Source organism: Hypomesus transpacificus, chromosome 22, assembly GCF_021917145.1.
Source record: "Hypomesus transpacificus isolate Combined female chromosome 22, fHypTra1, whole genome shotgun sequence".
Taxonomy (NCBI): domain Eukaryota; kingdom Metazoa; phylum Chordata; class Actinopteri; order Osmeriformes; family Osmeridae; genus Hypomesus; species Hypomesus transpacificus.
The window spans coordinates 11,900,636-11,923,065 of record NC_061081.1 but is presented as its reverse complement, the minus strand read 5'-3'; the positions used below and the strand labels follow the sequence as shown (position 1 = coordinate 11,923,065).

Sequence of the window (22,430 nt, the reverse complement as noted above, 5' to 3'; positions counted from 1 at the left end):
ACACTGCAGACCGTGCCGTACCCTGTCACGTCAAGTTCCTCCGCTCTCAGAAGGTCGTCTACATCAGCTGTGGAGAGGACCACACAGCGGCTCTCACCAAGGTAACACACACACTCACACACACACACATACACACTCACACACACACACACACACACATACACACACACACATTCACGCTCAGACACATACACACTCACACACACACACACACACACTCAGACACACACACACTCAGACACATACACACTCAGACACACACACACTCACACACATACACACTCAGACACACAAACATACACACTCAGACACACACACCTGTTCCTCTCCCCCTCTCTCCAGGATGGAGGGATCTTTACGTTTGGGGATGGCTCGAGTGGTCAGCTGGGCCATGACTCCACCCACAGTGAGCCCCTCCCCCGGCGGGTCCTGGAGCTGATGGGGAGCGAGGTCTCTCAGATCTCCTGTGGCAGGTACGCATACACACACATCTGCCAGTCAATACACTCATCTGTACACCCACCTGTACATTCATCTGTATACCCACCTGTATACCCACCTGTACACCCACGTGTACACTCATCTGTACACCCACCTGTACACTCATCTGTATACCCACCTGTACACCCACGTGTACACTCATCTGTATATCCACCTGTATACCCACCTGTATACCCACCTGTACACTCATCTGTACACCCACCTGTACACTCATCTGTATACCCACCTGTATACTCATCTGTATACCCACCTGTACACCCACCTGTACACCCACCTGTACACTCATCTGTATACCCACCTGTATACCCACCTGTACACCCACGTGTACACTCATCTGTACACCCACCTGTACACTCATCTGTATACCCACCTGTATACTCATCTGTATACCCACCTGTACACCCACCTGTACACCCACCTGTACACTCATCTGTATACCCACCTGTATACCCACCTGTACACCCACGTGTACACTCATCTGTATACCCACCTGTACACCCACCTGTACACCCACCTGTACACTCATCCGTATACCCACCTGTATACTCATCTGTATACCCACCTGTACACCCACCTGTACACCCACCTGTACACTCATCTGTATACCCACCTGTATACCCACCTGTATACCCACCTGTACACCCATCTGTACACTCATCTGTACACCCACCTGTACACTCATCTGTATACCCACCTGTACACCCACCTGTACACTCATCTGTATACCCACCTGTATACCCACCTGTACACCCACCTGTACACCCACCTGTACACTCATCTGCAGACCCACCTGTACACCCACCTGTACACCCACCTGTACACCCACCTGTACACTCATCTGCAGACCCACCTGTATACCCACCTGCAGACCCACCTGTACACCCACCTGCAGACCCACCTGTCTCCCCCCTCCTCCCCTTCTCCTCAGACATCACACCCTGGCGTTTGTTCCATCCTCTGGGGTCGTTTACGCGTTTGGCTGCAACTCTCAGGGCCAGCTGGGCACAGGCACCAGGGACACCGCCAGGAGCCCACTTCCTGTCAAAAACACCAAGGCCCTCCAGACAGGAGGACCTCACGTGTCAGGTAAAACACCAAGGCCCTCCAGACAGGAGGTCCTCATGTGTCAGGTAAAACACCAAGGCCCTCCAGACAGGAGGTCCTCATGTGTCAGGTAAAACACCAAGGCCCTCCAGACAGGAGGTCCTCATGTGTCAGGTAAAACACCAAGGCCCTCCAGACAGGAGGTCCTCATGTGTCAGGTAAAACACCAAGGCCCTCCAGACAGGAGGACCTCATGTGTCAGGTAAAACACCAAGGCCCTCCAGACAGGAGGTCCTCACGTGTCAGGTAAAACACCAAGGCCCTCCAGACAGGAGGTCCTCATGTGTCAAGTAAAACAGCAAGGCCCTCTCTAGCCTCTAACAGCCTCACAGCCTCTCTAACCTCTAACAGCCTCACAGCCTCTAGCCTCTAACAGCCTCACAGCCTCTAGCCTCTAACAGCCTCACAGCCTCTCTAACGTCTCACAGCCTCACAGCCTCTCTAACCTCTAACAGCCTCACAGCGTCTCTAGCCTCTAACAGCCACACAGCCTCTCTAACCTCTAACAGCCTCTCTAGCCTCACAGCCTCTCTAACCTCTAACAGCCTCTCTAGCCTCTAACAGCCTCACAGCCTCTCTAGCCTCTAACAGCCTCACAGCCTTTCTAACCTCTAACAGCCTCACAGCCTCTAGCCTCTAACAGTCTCTCTAGCCTCTAACAGCCTCACAGCCTCTAACAGCCTTTCTAATCGCTGCTCTTCATGTTCCTCCTCTGTCGCGACTCTTTCCGGCCTGCCTCATCCAGATAACACATCTTATCACTCTCCTAGATCTCCGGCCATTTGCAGTCTCCAGGATCCACAGTGGAGGAGACCACAACTTCTTACTCTTCTCTGATGAGGAGGTAAACTTCATGAATTATTCAGGATGTACTCTCTGATGAGACTGATGTTGGACGAGGATGACAAGATTTGTCTGGACTGTCACATTGATTTGTTGTTGTTCACCACTAGATGGTGCTAGTGCTCTATTTGAGCTGGTTCTGGTGTGCTGGCTTTGGGCTGCACACAGGTTCACCTGGCACGTTTCTCAGATACTCAGAGATTCAGAACTCCTTGCAGTAAAGTGTCATGTCACTCAGAGACCCTCCCCAGCAGGTCTGCCTCCCCTCCCCTTTTCCTGTAGGCAGGGCAGGAATGTGTTTCCACAACACTGAGATCTGCCTTCAGTCCTGGAGGTTTTAGTTTGATCTGTAACTCTGAGCAGAGTTGCTTTCCCTACGGTGGAAGCACCACTAACCCTAACCCCACAAACATGGTTGTGTTTGTGGGTGACTAGGCTGTGTGTTTGTCATCTCTGCCCTCCTCTCTCCTCAGCAGAGTTCCTTCCCTCCAGAAGACTTCAGGGTGTTTAACAGCAGTAAAAGTATCTCCCTGATAAATGACGAGAACTTGAATTTGTGGAGGATGAAACTGATCGACAACACAGATTCTAGCACCACCAAGTAAGCGAAATACACAATTTAACCCTGCTGGTGTTTTAAACAAGGGTGTAATATGGTGGACCAGAGAATCTTGAAGTATGATGGGATGTGAGATTTATGTGGCTTTGGTAATAATTTTGTCTTTTAACCATATTTGTTAAAAGTTTGAAAGCAACACGGTTTGTACATAGTTAGATATTTTCCCATCTCTCTGTGTTACAGCGACATCATCCATCACCTGTCCTCAACCGCCTGTTGGAATGCCAGCTTCCTGGACCAGAGGTGACCTTTGAACTCACCTCGTCTCTCTTTTAGTCACCCTCCCTCCCTACTCTCCTCCCCCCTATCCTCCCCGCTGCTCTCATCCTCATCTCCTCCCTCCTTTCTTATCCTTCTCTGTCTTCCTCCCTTTCCTCCTCTCTCATCCTCCCCTCTCATGCTCTCCTCCCTGCTCTGTGTGTGTGTGTCCTGACCCACTAAGGCCCGCCCCCTGCCCCCTGTCCCCGCCCCCTGTCCCCGCCCCCTGTCCCCGCCCCCTGTCCCCGCCCCCTGTCCCCGCCCCCTGCTGAACACGTCATACAGAAATAGATCTAAAGGTTTCTCTCCATCTCTGTCTTTTTCTCTGTCCCCCTTTCCCATATCTTTCTCTTGCTGTCTTTCCCCCTCTATCTATCTATCTATCTATCTATCTATCTATCTCTCTCTTTCTCACTCCATTATTCCCTTACAACAAAGTCCATCTCATATTGTCAAACTGATGCTATGAAAGTGCCAAAGATTCAACCGTTTAGTGACAGATGTGGAGGCAGCATGTAGCTGTGTCACCACAGCAGTGGTTTTGCTGTGTCACAGTGATAACAGCAGTTGTTAGCTGTGTCACAGTGATAACACACCACAGCAGTGGTTTTGCTGTGTCACAGTGATAACACACCACAGCAGTGGTTTTGCTGTGTCACAGTGATAACAGCAGTTTTTAGCTGTGTCACCACAGCAGTGGTTTTGCTGTGTCACAGTGATAACACACCACAGCAGAGTTTAGCTGTCACAGTCATCACCAGAGTTTAGGCGGTGTGTGCTTGTGTGTGACTCAGTATGTTGCCTGGGGGTTATTCGGTTCAAATGCATTGAAGTTATTAATCCAGTTACTGTAATGTGAGTACCTGAGGGGGAAAGTATAGCCTGTCTGTCATTATGGCCTGTCTGACACATGGTACCTCCTGTCTCTCAGTGTAACCTCCTCTCCTGTCTCTCAGTGTAACCTCCTCTCCTGTCTCTCTCAGTGTAACCTCCTCTCCTGTCTCTCTCAGTGTAACCTCCTCTCCTGTCTCTCTCAGTGTAACCTCCTCTCTTGTCTCTCTCAGTGTAACCTCCTCTCCTGTCTCTCAGTGTAACCTCCTCTCCTGTCTCTCAGTGTAACCTCCTCTCTTGTCTCTCTCAGTGTAACCTCCTCTCCTGTCTCTCTCAGTGTAACCTCCTCTCCTGTCTCTCAGTGTAACCTCCTCTCCTGTCTCTCTCAGTGTAACCTCCTCTCCTGTCTCTCTCAGTGTAACCTCCTCTCCTGTCTCTCAGTGTAACCTCCTCTCCTGTCTCTCTCAGTGTAACCTCCTCTCCTGTCTCTCTCAGTGTAACCTCCTCTCCTGTCTCTCTCAGTGTAACCTCCTCTCCTGTCTCTCAGTGTAACCTCCTCTCCTGTCTCTCAGTGTAACCTCCTCTCCTGTCTCTCAGTGTAACCTCCTCTCCTGTCTCTCTCAGTGTAACCTCCTCTCCTGTCTCTCTCAGTGTAACCTCCTCTCCTGTCTCTCTCAGTGTAACCTCCTCTCCTGTCTCTCTCAGTGTAACCTCCTCTCCTGTGTCTCTCAGTGTAACCTCCTCTTCTGTCTCTCAGTGTAACCTCCTCTCCTGTCTCTCAGTCTAACCTCCTCTCCTGTCTCTCTCAGTGTAACCTCCTCTCCTGTCTCTCAGTGTAACCTCCTCTCCTGTCTCTCTCAGTGTAACCTCCTCTCCTGTCTCTCAGTGTAACCTCCTCTCCTGTCTCTCAGTGTAACCTCCTCTCCTGTCTCTCAGTGTAACCTCTCCTGTCTCTCTCAGTGTAACCTCCTCTCCTGTCTCTCAGTGTAACCTCCTCTCCTGTCTCTCTCAGTGTAACCTCCTCTCCTGTCTCTCTCAGTGTAACCTCCTCTCCTGTCTCTCTCAGTGTAACCTCCTCTCCTGTCTCTCTCAGTGTAACCTCCTCTCCTGTCTCTCAGTGTAACCTCCTCTCCTGTCTCTCTCAGTGTAACCTCCTCTCCTGTCTCTCTCAGTGTAACCTCCTCTCCTGTCTCTCAGTGTCAGTGTAACCTCCTCTCCTGTCTCTCAGTGTAACCTCCTCTCCTGTCTCTCAGTGTAACCTCCTCTCCTGTCTCTCTCAGTGTAACCTCCTCTCCTGTCTCTCTCAGTGTAACCTCCTCTCCTGTCTCTCTCAGTGTAACCTCCTCTCCTGTCTCTCAGTGTAACCTCCTCTCCTGTCTCTCTCAGTGTAACCTCCTCTCCTGTCTCTCAGTGTAACCTCCTCTCCTGTCTCTCAGTGTAACCTCCTCTCCTGTCTCTCTCAGTGTAACCTCCTCTCCTGTCTCTCAGTGTAACCTCCTCTCCTGTCTCTCTCAGTGTAACCTCCTCTTCTGTCTCTCAGTGTAACCTCCTCTCTCAGTGTAACCTCCTCTCCTGTCTCTCTCAGTGTAACCTCCTCTCCTGTCTCTCTCAGTGTAACCTCCTCTCCTGTCTCTCTCAGTGTAACCTCCTCTCCTGTGTCTCTCAGTGTAACCTCCTCTTCTGTCTCTCAGTGTAACCTCCTCTCCTGTCTCTCAGTCTAACCTCCTCTCCTGTCTCTCTCAGTGTAACCTCCTCTCCTGTCTCTCAGTGTAACCTCCTCTCCTGTCTCTCAGTGTAACCTCCTCTCCTGTCTCTCAGTGTAACCTCCTCTCCTGTCTCTCAGTGTAACCTCCTCTCCTGTCTCTCTCAGTGTAACCTCCTCTCCTGTCTCTCAGTGTAACCTCCTCTCCTGTCTCTCAGTGTAACCTCCTCTCCTGTCTCTCAGTGTAACCTCTCCTGTCTCTCTCAGTGTAACCTCCTCTCCTGTCTCTCAGTGTAACCTCCTCTCCTGTCTCTCTCAGTGTAACCTCCTCTCCCGTCTCTCTCAGTGTAACCTCCTCTCCTGTCTCTCTCAGTGTAACCTCCTCTCCTGTCTCTCTCAGTGTAACCTCCTCTCCTGTCTCTCTCAGTGTAACCTCCTCTCCTGTCTCTCTCAGTGTAACCTCCTCTCCTGTCTCTCAGTGTAACCTCCTCTCCTATCTCTCTCAGTGTAACCTCCCCTCTTGTCTCTCTCATCTCAGTGTAACCTCTCTTGTCTCTCTCAGTGACGACAGACATTTTAAGACCAATCCAAAGACTCCTGGCATCGACCTGACATCAGTCAGACTGCTGTTCCACACGCTCAGCCAGCCAGCTTCCTGCAGGCTCCTAGAGCAGGTAACGGCCAGAGGAGTCAGGGATGTGGACATGATGAGACAGAGGGAGTCAGGGATGTGGACATGATGAGACAGAGGGAGTCAGGGATGTGGACATGATGAGACAGAGGGAGTCAGGGATGTGGACATGATGAGACAGAGGGAGTCAGGGATGTGGACACGATGAGACAGAGGGAGTCAGGGATGTGGACATGATGAGACAGAGGGAGTCAGGGATGTGGACACGATGAGACAGAGGGAGTCAGGGATGTGGACATGATGAGACAGAGGGAGTCAGGGATGTGGACATGATGAGACAGAGGGAGTCAGGGATGTGGACACGATGAGACAGAGGGAGTCAGGGATGTGGACACGATGAGACAGAGGGAGTCAGGGATGTGGACATCGGTGTCAAAAAGGTTTCCTGGTGAAAGCGATGTGTGTCTATACTGTCTTTTTGTATTAATGTATTCAAGTCCAGTTACCTGTGTGACATTAAAACAGGTGTAGTAATCGCTACTTTTTATTTAAGCATAAAAAGTTAAGTCAGAGCCCACACTTCTTTCCTTTAACTTGAGTGAAAAAGTGTAGTCAGTACTTCAACTTTGACCAGAGTCTTTTTAATCATGAGTATCTGTACTTCTACTTGAGGGAAGGATGTGTGTACTTTTGCCATCTCTGACAGGGTCACACAGGGGTCACATGAGGTCAAAAACAGCTTAGAAAGGCTGTAGGGGAAAGCGACTCTGGGAAAAGCATGTCCAGTACCTGGATGATGTAGCTAGCTCACTCTCTAAGCCCCTCCCCCCCCAGGATGATGTAGCTAGCTCATTCTCTATGCCCCTCCCCCCCCAGGGTGGTGTAGCTAGCTCACTCTCTAAGCCCCCCCCCCCCCCCCAGGATGATGTAGCTAGCTCACTCTCTATGCCCCTCCCCCCCAGGGTGGTGTAGCTAGCTCACTCTCTATGCCCCTCCCCCCCAGGCCACCAGGAGTTTTGAGAGCGTGCTGATCCCCCAGCTGCCCTGCTCTCCTCCGGATGTGGAGGCTATGAGGATCTACCTGATCCTGTGTGAGTGCCCCGCCCTGCAGGAGCCCCAACACTACCTCTCCCTCACCGTGCCCCTGGCCTCCGCCATTCTGCGCCTGGACCCCAACCCCAGCAAGGTCCTGGGTACGAACACACACACAACCCCAGCAAGGTCCTGGGTACGAACACACACACACAACCCCAGCAAGGTCCTGGGTACGAACATACACACAACCCCAGCAAGGTCCTGGGTACGAACACACACACAACCCCAGCAAGGTCCTGGGTACGAACACACACACAACCCCAGCAAGGTCCTGGGTACGAACACACACACAACCCCAGCAAGGTCCTGGGTACAAACACACACACATGCAGACACACAAGCTCAAACACAGACTCACATGATGGTCCATGTGCTGAACCAGATGTGTGTTTGTTTAGACACAGTTTTCTTTGCTGTAGATAACTGGTGTGTGCTGTCTCTGTAGATAACTGGTGGTGTGTGCTGTCTCTGTAGATAACTGGTGGTGTGTGCTGGAGGCTGCGGTGTTCTCCAGGCTGGTAGACATGTATAAGAGCACCGTGGTGTTCCTGCTGACAGGCCGTACCAGCCTGGTCCCCCTCTACCTGGAGAACCACATCAGAGCCACTCTCAGGCTGCTGGAGAAGCTGCACAAGGTACCTGGCCCTGACCTGAGATCTGACCCTAACACCTGACCTGAGATCTGACCCTAACACCTGGCCCTGACCCCTGACCTGAGATCTGACCCTAACACCTGACCTGTGATCTGACCCTAACACCTGACCTGTGATCTGACCCTGGCCCTGATCCTGACCTGAGATCTGACCCTAACACCTGGCCCTGACCCCTGACCTGAGATCTGACCCTAACACCTGGCCCTGATCCTGACCTGAGATCTGACCCTAACACCTGGCCTGAGATCTGACCCTAACATCTGGCCCTGACTCTGACCTGAGATCTGACCCTAACACCTGGCCCTGACCCCAGATCTGATCCTGACCTTAAATCCAACCCTATGTTGATGTTGATGTTGTGTGCAGGTGAACCTGAAAGCCAGGCATGTGGAGCACAGCAGCTTCTACATCCCTCACATCAGCAGCCTGGTGGACATCCAGGAGGACTACCTCCAGTGGTTCCTGAGCAAAGCTGAGATTGTACGCTGCTACATCTCCTACATCTCCCTACCTCTCGCTACCTCTCTCCATCTCTCTCCATCTCTCTCCATCTCTCTCCCTCCATCTCTCTCTATCTCTCTCCATCTCTCTCTATCTCTCTCCATATCTCTACAGGGAGGTTCTTAAAGGTTGTAGTTGTGGCGTCTGTGGTTATGTAGTGTGTGTGTGTGTTGTTCAAATCAGACACCCTCTAAATAACACAATGCTATGCATGCCTATGTATATATATTAATGTACTGTAAATGTATTGATAATAACCGTCGTATTGACTTCCTTTCATTTATTTTGTACTTTTTTCCCTCCAGAAAATGAGAGTACCTCCTGTTCAGGTATGAACACGTTTATTTCAAAAGATCATGTGCTGAGCCGGTGTCTGCTGTTAGATGTTATACAGATCTAACACATGTAACTGGATACTCTGCACCCAAAGGCCATCATGCTCTCCAGCTCCATCCTTCTATTTCTCTTCCCCCACCTCCTCTCTCCCCTTCCCTCTCTCTTCCTTCTCCTCCCCTCCTCCTCTCCCTCCTCCCCCTCTCTCATCCTCCTCCTCTCCCTCCTCCCCCCTCTCTCTTCCTCCTCCTCCCCTCCTCCTCCCCTCCTCCTCTCCCTCCTGCCCCCTCTCTCTTCCTCCTCCTCCCCTCCTCCTCTCCCTCCTGCCCCCTCTCTCTTCCTCCTCCTCCTCTCCCCTTTCTCCCCTCTAGAGCTCGGTAATGCTGTGTGCCTACCCCTTCATCCTCAACGCCCAGGCCAAGACCACTATGCTGCAGACAGACGCAGAGCTGCAGATGCAGGTATGAGACAGGGACAGAGGCAGGCAGGTACAGAGGCAGGGAGAGACAGAGGCAGGAACGGAGGGACAGAGGAAGGCAAAGACAAGAAGCAGGGAGGGAGGGACAGAGGCAGGCAGGGATAGAGGCAGGCAGGGACAGAGGCAGGCATGCAGGGACAGAGGCAGGGAGGGACAGAGGCAGAAAGGGAAGGACAGAGGCAGGCACGCAGGGACAGAGGCAGGGAGGGAGGGACAGAGGCAGGCAGGGACAGAGGCAGGGAGGGAGGGACAGAGGCAGGCAGGGAGGGACAGATATACAGTGCCCTCCAAAAGTATTGGAACAGTGAGGCCAATTCCTTTATTTTTGCTGTAGACTGAAAACATTTGGGCTTGACATCAAACGATGAATGTGAAACCAGAGATCAACGTTTCAGCTTTTATTTCCAGGTATTTACATCAGGATCTGATGCACAAATTAGAAAATATCACCTTTTTGTTCGAACCCACCCATTTGTCACGTGAGCAAAAGTATTGGAACATATGACTGACAGGTGTGTTTTGTTGCCCAGGTGTGTCCTATTACATACATTATTCAATCAATAAATACCACTGAATGTCTACACTCAGGTTCAGATTGGGTAAGATAGGTTTTGTCTATGCAGACTGTATTCAGAGGTGAAAACAACATGAAAACCGGAGCGCTGTCTTTGGGTGAAAAACAAGCAATTGTGAGTCTTAGAGAAGATGGAAAATCAATCAGAGCCATTGCAGAAACATTGGCCATAGCCAGTACAACCATTTGGAATGTCCTGAAGAAGAAGAAAACTACTGGTGTACTAAGTAACAGACGTCGAACAGGTAGACCAAGGAAAACATCAGCAGTTGATGACAGAAACATTGTGAGAGCTGTAAAAAAAGACCCTAAAACAACTGTTAGTGAGATCAGCAACAACCTCCAGATGGCAGGAGTGAAGGTATCACTATCTACTGTTCGCAGAAGACTTCATGAACAAAAGTACAAGGGCTACACCAGAAGATGCAAACCACTCATTAGCAAGAAGAATAGGAAGGCCAGGCTGGAATTTGCCAAAAAGTACAGAGATGAACCTCAAAAATTCTGGGACAAAGTTTTATGGACTGATGAGACAAAGATGAACTTTTACCAAAGTGATGGAAAGGCTAAAGTTTGGAGAAAGAAAGGAACTGCTCATGATCCCAAACACACAAGCTCATCTGTGAAACACGGTGGAGGTAATGTCATGGCTTGGGCTTGCATGGCTTCTTCTAGGACGGGCTCATTAATCTTCATTGAGGATGTAACACATGATGGCAGCAGCAAAATGAACTCGGAAGTCTACAGAAACATTTTGTCTGCCAATTTAAGGAAAGATGCAACCAAACTGATTGGCAGAGCCTTCATCATGCAGCAAGATAACGACCCAAAACACACTGCCAAAACAACAAAGGAGTTCATCAGGGGCAAGAAATGGAAGGTATTAGACTGGCCAAGTCAATCTCCAGACTTAAACCCTATAGAGCATGCATTTTACCTGCTTAAGAGGAGACTGAAGGGAGGAACCCCACAAAACAAACAACAACTGAAAGAGGCTGCAGTGAAAGCCTGGGAAAGCATCAAAAAGGAAGAATGCAAAAGTTTGGTGACGTCAATGGGTCACAGACTTGCTGCAGTTATTGAAAGCAAAGGATTTGCAACTAAATATTAAGTCTTATTCACTTAAATATGTTTTAAGTATATCTGTTCCAATACTTTTGCTCACATGACAAATGGGTGGATTCAAACAAAATGTGATATTTTCTTAGTTGTGCATCAGATCCTGATGTAAATACCTGGAAATAAAAGCTGAAACGTTGATCTCTGGTCTCACGTTCATTATTTGATGTCAAGCCCAAATGTTTTCAGTCTACAGCAAAAATAAAGGAATTCGCCTCACTGTTCCAATACTTTTGGAGGGCACTGTATATGTGTGTTATCATTTCATTACAGTATGTAATAATCTTTGACTTTGTGCACCACTGTAGATAACAAGCTTTGTTTATGAAACATTAATATCCATTTGTACCCTTTATTTCTCTCCCCCCTCCCCCTCCTCCAGATGGCGGTAAGTGGGGCTAACCTGCACAACGTGTTCATGCTGCTGACGCTGGAGCCGCTGCTGGGCAGGATCCCCTTCCTGGTGCTGCACGTCCGCAGGGAGCACCTGGTGAGCGACGCGCTGCGGGAGCTGTCCGTCTACGCAGACCTCGACCTCAAGAAGCCCCTCAAGGTCAGGGGTCAAGGGGAGAGGGAAGAGGGGTCAGTCTGTGGAGAACCTTCATTCAGGTGAACTCATTCTATGTCTTCTTTTCTCACCTTCATATATTTTCTTTCTGTCCTCTTTTTCTTCCCATCTCTCCCTCTCCCTCTCCCTCTCCCTCTCCCTCTCCCTCTCCCTCTCCCTCTCCCTCTCCCTCTCCCTCTCCCTCTCCCTCTCCCTCCTCTCCTCCCCATCCCCAGGTGATATTTGACGGGGAGGAGGCTGTAGATGCGGGCGGAGTCACTAAGGAGTTCTTCTTACTGCTGCTGAAAGAGCTGCTGGACCCGCTGTACGGCATGTTCACCCACAACGCAGAGTCCAACCTGCTGTGGTTCTCTGACAAGGTGATACACTACTTTGTTTAAATGTATCTCTACCAAAGGCAAGTTTCATACGTTTTTTTATAACTCATGATTTTCATAATAGTTTCTAATGACTGAAACATGACCGTCCAGTTGGGTAATATGTGGTGTGAGGAGGGTGTTGAGGTAATGCAGAGGTCATGTTGTTAGCCAGCGGCTCTGTGTGTCAGGTGTAAACAGGTGATATGTAGTAGCTACAGCCCCGTCCTGACCCTGGAACAGCTGCGGTGAGGCCAGAGCCTTGCTCCTGTTCCCTCGTCCTGTTCTGCGGGGACTAAACACCAGGTTGCCAGGTTGTCGCTGAGCACGTTCCTGCGGCGGTCACCTGACCTGCAGAGGAACACCCTGGAACATTTTGACACTCACTGTCCTGACGGAAAGACTGGGGAGATTCAGTTTTGTGCTGAAAATAATGTCCGTACTGTTGGTGCTTAGAGAGTTCCTCAAGGTGCTTCGTGTCTCATCACTGGCAGGGTCAGCTCAAGGTGCTTTGTGCCTCATCTATTTTCTGGTCTCATCCCTCTGGTCTCATCCCTCTGGTCTCATCTCTCTGGTCTCATCTCTCTGGTCTCATCTCTCTGGTCTCATCTCTCTGGTCTCATCCCTCTGGTCTCATCCCTCTGGTCTCATCCCTCTGGTCTCATCCCTCTGGTCTCATCCCTCTGGTCTCATCCCTCTGGTCTCATCCCTCTGGTCTCCCGCCTCTCCCCCCCAGTGTTTCGTGGAGCACAACTGGTTCCACCTGGTTGGGATCCTGTGTGGTCTGGCCATCTACAACTCCACGGTGGTGGACCTCCACTTCCCCCTGGTCCTGTACAAGCTGCTGCTGGGTGGCGGGCCCTCGCTGGATGACCTGAAGGAGCTCTCACCCACCGAGGGCAGGTAACAGCTGGAGCCTGCTCACTGTTCTTCTGTTACACTACACGTGTCCACGCACTACACGGTTTTAGCATTTTCTACATTTTATATTTTATACATTTAGCAGATTTGATCCAAAGCAAAGGACAAATAGAGCATGTTGAAAGTACAGCAGGAGATCAAGTGCAGAGTTATAGTGAGGAAGGCACAGTTCAACAACAGCTCAAGTACAAAAAGTAACACCAAAACAGGAAGTGACAACAGAACAGGAAGTAACACCAGTACAGGAAGTAACACCAGAACAGGAAGTGACACTAGAACAAGAAGTAACACCAGAACAGGAAGTGACACCAGAACAGGAAGTAACACCAGAATGGGTGTGGCTGGCAAAGACTGTCGCCCCTTCCAGCTGTTGCTCTGTATGTCAGTCAGGATGGATTGATTTAGCGCTGTTGTCGTTTAGCACACAAGTCAATGTTTTTGTCCTAGAGTAGGTGTTTTCACAGTCACGCTTTCAAGAGAAGCATCTCTCCTCAGCTGAAATCAATGTGGCATGCTAACCTAAACCTAATTGAACTGCCTCCAATTCCTATTGAGCCAAAACAAGGCCATGAAATCTCTCTCGACACACTCCTCACCCAAATTACATCATCATTCAACCTAATTCGCTTATGTAACCACAAAGTCTTATGTATCGGCTGAAGAAAGACTTCCTTTCTCTGGCAGGGAAATGTCGATTCAGAATGAGAAGATTAAATTAGAATTTAGCTTAGCGGTTAGCCTAGTGTCTAATTGTCTGCATGCAGATGTCCTAAGAGAAGGTGCGTGTGGAGACCGTCGATCTATAAGTGGCTGTCCCACAGGATCACAACTAAGACAGGGAAGCAAAGACACGTCTTTGATGCACCATCCCTTTAAAGTACCAGAACATTACACTGGTATTTTCAGGAACAGACGCCCTGATAAAATCGCTGGGACCCCCGGTGAGGGATCTCTCCTGCTTAGTTGCTGATGCCTAGAATCACCTAGCATCTCCTATCACCCATTAAGGCTATTATTAGCTTCTAGCTTTAGCGCTCAAACTGGCCAGCTCTGGAGAAGCATGTGTGTTCCTATATCTAATCCAGGTGGCAGGCACAGCTGGTGGGGCAGGGGGAGCTTAACCACACAGCTCAGCTCTGGAACGTAGCGTTAGCTATGTAGCGAGATGCCGGCCAGGGCAGAGGACCCAAAAATATAAGAGTGATTGGCGGGAAAGTTGGTAGCCCCCGGGAACATGCTGCTCTGACGAGGTCACTGTGCTTGTGTTCCCCATCCATCATCTCTCTCTCATCTTTCCCATCTCTTTCTCTCCTTCTCCTCCCTCTCTCTCATCTCTCCTCTCTCTCTGTCATCTCCCTCTCATCTTTCCCATCTCTTTCTCTCCCTCTCATCTCTCGCTCTCAGGAGTTTACAGCAGCTTCTGGACCACGAGGGACATGACATTGAGGAAACATTTTGTCTGAACTTCGCTGTAAGTCCACAACACACCGTGTGTGAGGGAGACTCTCACATACAACACACCGTGTGTGAGGGAGACTCTCACATACAACACACCGTGTGTGAGGGAGACTCTCACATACATGTAAGTCCACAACACACCGTGTGTGAGGGAGACTCACACATACATGTAAGTCCACAACACACCGTGTGTGAGGGAGACTCTCACATACATGTAAAATAGCTCAAGCCCTTTCCATATTCAGACAAACACAGGAAAATCGCTGACCATCTAGTGTCTTAGCTTAGTCATTTATAACTACTAGTTCTGTCAGACTAACCAAAATACTAGTCAGATACAGACGACATCTCCATGTGTGACAAGCGCCTGTCTCCATTAGATCACCAGGGAGTACTACGGGGTGACAGAGGTGGTGGAGCTGGTACCAGGAGGAGAGAATATCACTGTGGACAACAACAACAGGTGGGTCACCTTCTCCTAGGTAACCCTCTCCTAGGTAACAGACACATCACAGACCTGAGCATGCATCAAAACAGATCTAATCTAGATGTTCCACCTCCTAGCCTACCCCAGCTCAGTGTAAATAAAGGATATTTATATCTCAGCCGGGACATTTAGGCCTCAACACCCACAACCGGCACAACCGGTTAGGGTTAGGGTAAGCTAACCCTGTGATGTGTCTGTAAGCTAACCCTAACCCTAACCAACCGGTGTCCCACTTGTGTCAGCTGGGTTAGGGTTAGGGTAAGCTAACCCTAACCCTAACCAACCGGTGTCCCACTTGTGTCAGCTGGCGTTGTTCACACCCGGTGGCCAGATAAGAGGACAGTGTTGAGACATGTCGCCCTGCATTGCACATCCTCCCTGGCTCAACAACCAGATTTATTGCAATCTGGCCCCTAGATTACGATACTCTCCGACATGCAGACATTTGTGCACCAGTCACTCACCGCTTCCTAAAAAAGCAAAACAAAAACAGAACAGAAACTAATCTGAAACGTTCTGTCCCCCTCCGTCCTGTGAGTTAAGCTGCCCCGTCTGCCAGTGAGAGGGGGTGGAAGAGACCAATGAGGTGATAGTGGTGGGGGGAGGAGGGCCTGCCTCTGTGACCCATGTCCTTGTTGCAGCTTCCTTGTTATTCTCCAACCTTCCGTCAGGCTGTGGCGCCAAATCCTGAAGTCCAGGCAGGAACGAGGTGGTTTTTGTGTCTAAATATAGAGTTTTCTACAGACCTAGCTGAAATTAAACCACCAGATTGCATAGATTGATTACTTTTTGTCTTCCAAAGATAACATTCATGTAACCTTTGTAGTTTCCATCTGTGAGGTTCTGTTAGTCTGGGGGGAAACACAGTTAGAGCACTAGAGCATTAGAGTGGTTAGAGCACTTGACTGCTGATCAAGAAGTTGTAGGTTTAAATCCCCCTCGTTACTGTAAATCACTTTGGATATGGTTGTGCTAAGTGTGTGTGTGTGAGAGAGAGAGAGAAAGTGGGTTAAAGTGCAGCGTTCTCCGATCCCTGGGGCCACGTGTGTACGTGAATGCTTGCTCGTGCTCGCATGCATGCACACGAGTGTGTGTGGTGAAGTGGGTCAGAGTGTGTGTGTGTGTGGTGAAGTGGACCAGAGTGTGTGTGTGTGTGTGGTGATGTGGGCCAGAGTGTGTATGTGTGTGGTGAAGTGGGCCAGAGTGTGTGTGTGGTGAAGTGGGACAGAGTGTGTGTGTGTGTGGTGAAGTGGGACAGAGTGTGTGTGTGTGTGTGTGGTGAAGTGGGCCAGAGTGTGTGTGTGTGTGTGTGTTGAAGTGGGCCACAGTTCAACCCTGCGCTCCGTGGCATTGCGGCCTTCTGGCTTCTGCTGTCAGGAAGCAGGGCGACTGGCCAACCTCGACTGCACCCAGAGTTCCCTGTTGATGGAAGCAGCAGTGTTGTCTTGCTGCTCCATTGCTGTCAGCACCCTGGCCAGGGCACATGTCCGCGCTGGCATGAGAGGCTGCCACCTTCCTCCGTGTGTGTGTGTGGAGTCAGGTGGCTGAGCGATTAGGGAATCGGGCTAGTAATCAGAAGGTTGCCGGATTGATTTCCCACCGTGCCAAATGACATTGTGTCCTTGGGCAAGGCACTTCACCCTACTTAGTGTCCCTGTACCTTGGTGTTACTGTAAGTCGCTCTGGATAAGAGCGTCTGCTAAATGACTAAAAATTTAAATGTAAATGTATCTCCTGTCTTTATGGGTACTGGATGTTCTTAGATATCTGTGGTGTGTTGATGTTCTGAAGCAGTCTCCTTCCTCCTCTCTGATACATAGCCCTGCCGCCTCGCACACACAACCACACGCTTACACACAAGCACAAATTACATTCATGAATGGCTCTAGCCTACACAACGGCCGCTCAACATCAAACGACTTCCCAACCATAAATGATTGTGTGTCTTAAACGCTCACACACGTGTGTGTGTGTTTGTGTGTATGCCTAACTGTGTGTGTGTCCTCTCCAGGGAGGAGTTTGTGCAGGCCTACCTGCAGTACGTGTTCTGCTCTGCTGTGGGGGAGCTGTACGCTGCCTTCTCCTCAGGCTTCCTGAAGGTGTGTGGAGGGAAGGTGCTGTCACTGTTCCAGCCCTCAGAGCTCATGGCCATGGTGGTAGGCAACAATGACTACAACTGGGAGGAGATGGAGAAGGTAAGGCTAGCGCCAACGGCTAACACTTTAGAGAGGGTGAGGCTAGCGCTAACGGCTAACACTAACGGCTAACACTAACGGCTAACACTTTAGAGGGGATAAGGCTAGCGCTAACGGCTAACACTGTAGAGAGGGTGAGGCTAGCGCTAATGGCTAACACTGTAGAGGGGGTGAGGCTAGTGCTAACGGCTAACACTGTAGAGGGGTGAGGCTAGCGCTACCGGCAGTGGCGGTCCTTCCTATAGGCGACATAGGCAGCCGCCTAGGGTGGCATGAAGAGGGGGGCGGGAATTTTCCAAATGCATAACCCTCCCGCTGGGGTTACTTTTAAATTAAAACTAAAGTAACAAGCCTGCTTTGAAAATGTAAGGAGTAGGAAGTACAGATATTTGTGAAACAAAAACATTTCCTGTTCCAGAATGCGGTGTATAAGGGGGAGTACTGTGCCTCTCACCCCACCGTCAGGATGTTCTGGGAGGTCTTCCATGACTTCCCCCTGGAAAAGAAGAAGCAGTTCCTGTGTAAGAGCCTTGTGTGTCTAGGGGATTAGGGCGGAGGGTCCGGGCGGGGGGTCAGGGCGGGGGGTCAGGGTGGAGGGTCAGGGTGGAGGGTCAGGGCGGGGGGTCAGGGTGGAGGGTCAGGGTGGGGGGTCAGGGTGGAGGGTCAGGGTGGAGGGTCAGGGCGGAGGGTCAGGGTGGAGGGTCAGGGTGGAGGGTCAGGGTGGAGGGTCAGGGTGGAGGGTCAGGGCGGGGGGTCAGGGTGGAGGGTCAGGGTGGGGGGTCAGGGTGGAGGGTCAGGGTGGAGGGTCAGGGCGGGGGGTCAGGGCGGGGGGTCAGGGCGGGGGGTCAGGGCGGAGGGTCAGGGTGGAGGGTCAGGGTGGAGGGTCCGGGCGGGGGGTCAGGGTGGAGGGTCAGGGTGGAGGGTCCGGGCGGGGGGTCAGGGTGGAGGCGTCTTTCTGCATTTCAGTCATTTGTAGATGTGTCTAGTCTCATCAGATCCATCCCCTTCCTCCTCTCTCTCTCTCTCTCTCTCTCTCTCTTTCTCTCTTTCTCCATCTTGAATATAAGGGTCATCTCCTCTCTCCATCGTGAATATTAGGGTCATCTCCTCTCTCCATCGTGAATATTAGGGTCATCTCCTCTCTCCATCGTGAATATTAGGGTCATCTCCTCTCTCCATCGTGAATATTAGGGTCATCTCCTCTCTCCATCTTTAATATAAGGGTCACCTCCTCTCTCCATCGTGAATATTAGGGTCATCTCCTCTCTCCACTTCTCAGTCTATGAGCATATACATCCTACCCTTGTTGCTGCCACTTTCACTTCACACGTCTCCTTAACTTCTTCTGATGCTTCCACCCCTCTCCTTCTCCTCTTCCTCCCTTCTCCTCCCCCCCTCCCTCCCCCCCAGTGTTCCTAACAGGAAGTGACCGTATCCCCATCCACGGGATGGAGAGCCTTCGTATCATCATCCAGTCCACCTCGGCAGAGGAGCAGTACCTGCCTGTGGCCCACACCTGCTACAACCTGCTGGACATGCCGCGCTACCAGACCAAAGACACCCTGCGGCGACGCCTCACCCGCGCCGTGGAGCAGTACGAGGGCTTCAGCCTGGTCTGACGGGGACAGTGCCCCCGCAGGGTGGGAGGACGTATTAACATTCTATGTTGTTTGGGAGGGGAGGGAGGGGGGGAGGGAGGGGAGGGTCCAAAGCTAAGGCACTTTATTAAAGATAGAGGGAATTATTTTTATTTTTGTTCTCATAAGATTATGTAAAATCTGACATGTGGGAGATTAGCAAAATGAAAATTCATCCAGTGAGCACATATACATAACGTTGACCATTACATACCGGCAGATCATTATTTTAATATAATTCGCTTTAACCTTGCAATTTCTTTGTTGTAAAGGAGATAGGGAAGACAGGGGTTTTAAAGTATTTTTTGAACGCATACAGATTTTGTATTGGATTCATTAAGAGTTTGAATCTACTTTACAAACTTTATGTAAATACTTTGAAAAGTTTTCAATTCAACCTTTTTGTTGTTATTGCTTAAAGATAATTTATTGAATATTATTATTTTTGTGGCAGGTATGTTTTTAGGGGCAGATAATTCTTCTAGTGGAATGTAGATAAATTCCTGTCAATTCCTGACATTATACCCTTACATTAAACTACAACCCGGAACTTGGCCCCTGACCCCTGACCCGACTGGGCCAGTCTCCTGCTGTGCCAGTGGAGGTCAGTTTAAATACAGCGAGAGTAGCGAGCCTTCTAATCAAGGACCAGATAAATAAACACTGTTCTAATGTTTAATCCCCAAACCCACATGCACATCGAGAGATGGATAGAACATCCGAAGCAAACACGACTGAAACTACATTTAAAAACAACATTTAATTTTGTAAAAACGAAATTAAAAATAATAGTTTTGCATGTCGCCTTTGTGTGCGCACCTATGTAGGTCTCGCAAACGCTTGGTCATCCATTAAATCTAAACAAACAACAACAAAAAATACTAATCCCAATTACTCTGATCCCACGGATCCGGATTGGCAGATTGGTATCAAATCATGTCCGTCTGTACCACGTGGGTATTAGTGGGTAATGGGTAGGTAGGCCTAATGACTAGTTTTCTAGCTAGCGGATGACTCAGCCGAATAACCAATCTGTTTCTGCGGATACTGTCCCTACCGAACGTTGACTCATATTTGTTCAGAGAGATGGGTTTGATTTTCTTGGTTTAATTGGCTATAACGAGCAGATCCGCACAGGACATCTAATTAGCAATAAGGAATTAAGCCACTGCAGCGCCAGATAGTGTTGTCATGACGACATGTCCTGTCCTAAAGGTCATCAGAATGTTGGAAGTTTTCTGCCCACGCGCCATTGTCAAGCTGCCGTGTTTATTTTCATTCCTGTTCATTCAGTGTATTAAATTAATCCTGATGTTTTTAACAAGTGATTAAGAGGGTTTGTTAGGTTGTAATCGTTTTTATTTGATTAACTCAGGCTGGCCCGTAAACATCAACATAGAATGATGTTATCCAATGTCGCGCGGTGTGAAACTGTAAAGATGCATGTGTTTGCGAAGTTCTTTTTAGTCTATGACCTCGACCGTTCTGATTTGAGTTTGAGTTTAGTGGCTGGACAGTGTGCAACTCTGCCTGCCGCTCTACCAGTTTGACATCATGAGGAGATTGTTTCATCTTCCTTCTTACCGTGTTGTTCTGCAGCTGGATATGTGGGAAGAGATCAATAATCATAATTCCAACCAATCTTGTTTTTTGGTCAATGTATGCAAACTCAAGGGCTTATTAGTGGCTGTAACTGGCTTGTTTTGAGTATAAATTTACTTTTGTACCTTTTTAAATGGATGACATTATTTGTCCTTATATTTTTTTCCTGAGCAAATAAAATTCAATTTCACCTCATACCACCATGTCGTGTTTTAGTGAAATGTGACATTTTTATCTCTGGAAAATTATAAACGTAACTAAAATTAAAGGTGAATCATGCAACCACCAACACACACCACACCAGTGAAAACCCATCACCACCAAGTCAGTAAAAATATGTCTGGTTTTATATAATATATACAAAATACAAATACAATTTATGTACTAAAATGTACACACCCAAATTCATTATGTCCACCAGTGTTTACATTCAATAAAAACGAAAGTCACACTGTCAAAAACTATCAATTTTGGAGACAAAAAAATATGTACTTGCTTATTTTGCAATGCAAACACAGATTGAGATCTATATTTACAAGGAACAGACTGAAGATGAGAACAGGGTGTCAGGCTGAAGGATCAGAGATGGTTTACGACCCCTTAAAACATACTGGGACAGAAAACAGCTGATTTTACACCAAGTGAAAGAAACAACACAAAGAAAAAGGAAGTCGAACGCATAACCTTAGCAACCAGTGATCACAAGAACTAAGCTATGATAATGTATACATTGATGCACTATGACTATGCTATTTTGGTATGAAATCATCCAAGTCTTGTCTTTGGATCACACTCGTCCTACAAGAATACTTGTTCTGCATTCTTCTACAAATCAATGCTGCTTTTGGTTAATTTTTGTTAGATGTAAAAAAACAATTATGTCAAGAATGTTATGTTTCCTCGGTTAACATTATTTCATTTCAGATAAGCTTGGCATTTATCATGAGGAAGTAAAACGTTTTTAACAGTTTGATTTGTTCTGATTGTAACTGTCTTCCTTACAAAACTATGCAACAGCCCTCTTACTTTCTTTGATTATAAAATCTGTAAAAGAAAAATATGATTCATACATATTAAGAGTTAAATCCAAAACCCCCAAGAAAAATAAACATTCTCTCTGCTTTGATGGAAAAACTATCAGTAACAATTAAAACATTCATGGGATGAAAATAAATAATACAAAACACTTTTGTGTGTTGCAAATCAAATTAACTGATGTTTCGTCCAGCTTGCTGTCCAACTGACACAGTCTCTTGCCAAGACGGCAGACTTTTTGAAAGTGGCAGCTCTGTTTGGGAGTTGGAAACAGCAACATGGAGCTCTCCATCACTTCCTGTCAGGACGTATCCCACCACACTGCTGTCATCACTTCCTGTCAGGACACATCCCACCAGACTGCTGTCATCACTTCCTGTCAGGACACATCCCACCAGACTCCTGGCTCCCAGAAAGGGAAACCAAGGAGATCTCCACGGTACGGATTAGCCACGCAGCTAGCGGGGATTAGCCACGCAGCTAGCGAGGATTAGCCACGCAGCTATCGAGGATTAGCCACGCAGCTATCGAGGATTAGCCACGCAGCTAGCGAGGATTAGCCACGCAGCTAGTGGGGATTAGCCACGCAGCTAGCGGGGATTAGCCACGCAGCTAGCGGGCTGTTTAAGCCAAACGTGTGAACAACACAGATGGCAGGAGAAAAAAAGGAAAGGAGGGTTAATGAAAGAAACAAACGAAAGAAAAATATCTTGAACGTTCTGTCTTTATGGAGGCTTGGTATTCACGGGTTGTCCATCTCAAGATAGAGTCTCTGTAGTTAGTCCTCATGGTTGTTTATCCGTGTTTAGATGAACTTGGAAGAGTCTCTCTTGCTGATGAGCACTTCCAGCAGGCGGAGCTTGGCCTTGACATGCTTATACTCGTTATACTCGACAGCCAATGGGGAGCGGTCTTCCTTCTGCACGTTT

At 48.9% G+C, this 22,430-nt stretch overlaps 2 protein-coding genes across 4 annotated transcripts in view; one reads left to right on the top strand and one right to left on the bottom strand.

Moving 5' to 3' along the window:
- Nucleotides 1-20,661, top strand: part of herc3 (HECT and RLD domain containing E3 ubiquitin protein ligase 3) — a 27,371-nt gene extending 6,710 nt beyond the window's left edge. Inside the window, exons 6-25 of one of the 3 annotated variants that reach the window (XM_047044696.1) lie at nt 10-101; nt 343-473; nt 1,430-1,587; nt 2,376-2,449; nt 2,925-3,049; nt 3,251-3,310; nt 6,421-6,532; nt 7,493-7,682; nt 8,059-8,219; nt 8,604-8,717; nt 9,044-9,067; nt 9,443-9,532; nt 11,625-11,795; nt 12,026-12,169; nt 12,903-13,069; nt 14,492-14,558; nt 14,926-15,008; nt 17,044-17,227; nt 17,646-17,748; nt 18,638-20,661. In XM_047044696.1, the coding sequence (XP_046900652.1) occupies nt 10-101; nt 343-473; nt 1,430-1,587; nt 2,376-2,449; nt 2,925-3,049; nt 3,251-3,310; nt 6,421-6,532; nt 7,493-7,682; nt 8,059-8,219; nt 8,604-8,717; nt 9,044-9,067; nt 9,443-9,532; nt 11,625-11,795; nt 12,026-12,169; nt 12,903-13,069; nt 14,492-14,558; nt 14,926-15,008; nt 17,044-17,227; nt 17,646-17,748; nt 18,638-18,846 (2,459 nt within the window). In that variant the 3' untranslated portion in view covers nt 18,847-20,661. Of the gene's footprint in view, nt 1-9; nt 102-342; nt 474-1,429; nt 1,588-1,631; nt 2,130-2,375; nt 2,450-2,921; nt 3,050-3,250; nt 3,311-6,420; nt 6,533-7,492; nt 7,683-8,058; nt 8,220-8,603; nt 8,718-9,043; nt 9,068-9,442; nt 9,533-11,624; nt 11,796-12,025; nt 12,170-12,902; nt 13,070-14,491; nt 14,559-14,925; nt 15,009-17,043; nt 17,228-17,645; nt 17,749-18,637 lie in introns of those variants that run through there. The other 2 variants (XM_047044695.1, XM_047044697.1) reach the window with 2 other exon arrangements.
- The window catches only part of fam13a (family with sequence similarity 13 member A), a 35,836-nt gene continuing 32,712 nt past the window's right edge, over nt 19,307-22,430 (bottom strand). Inside the window, exon 18 of the mRNA XM_047045336.1 lies at nt 19,307-22,430. Within this exon, the coding sequence (XP_046901292.1) occupies nt 22,307-22,430 (124 nt within the window). The 3' untranslated portion in view covers nt 19,307-22,306.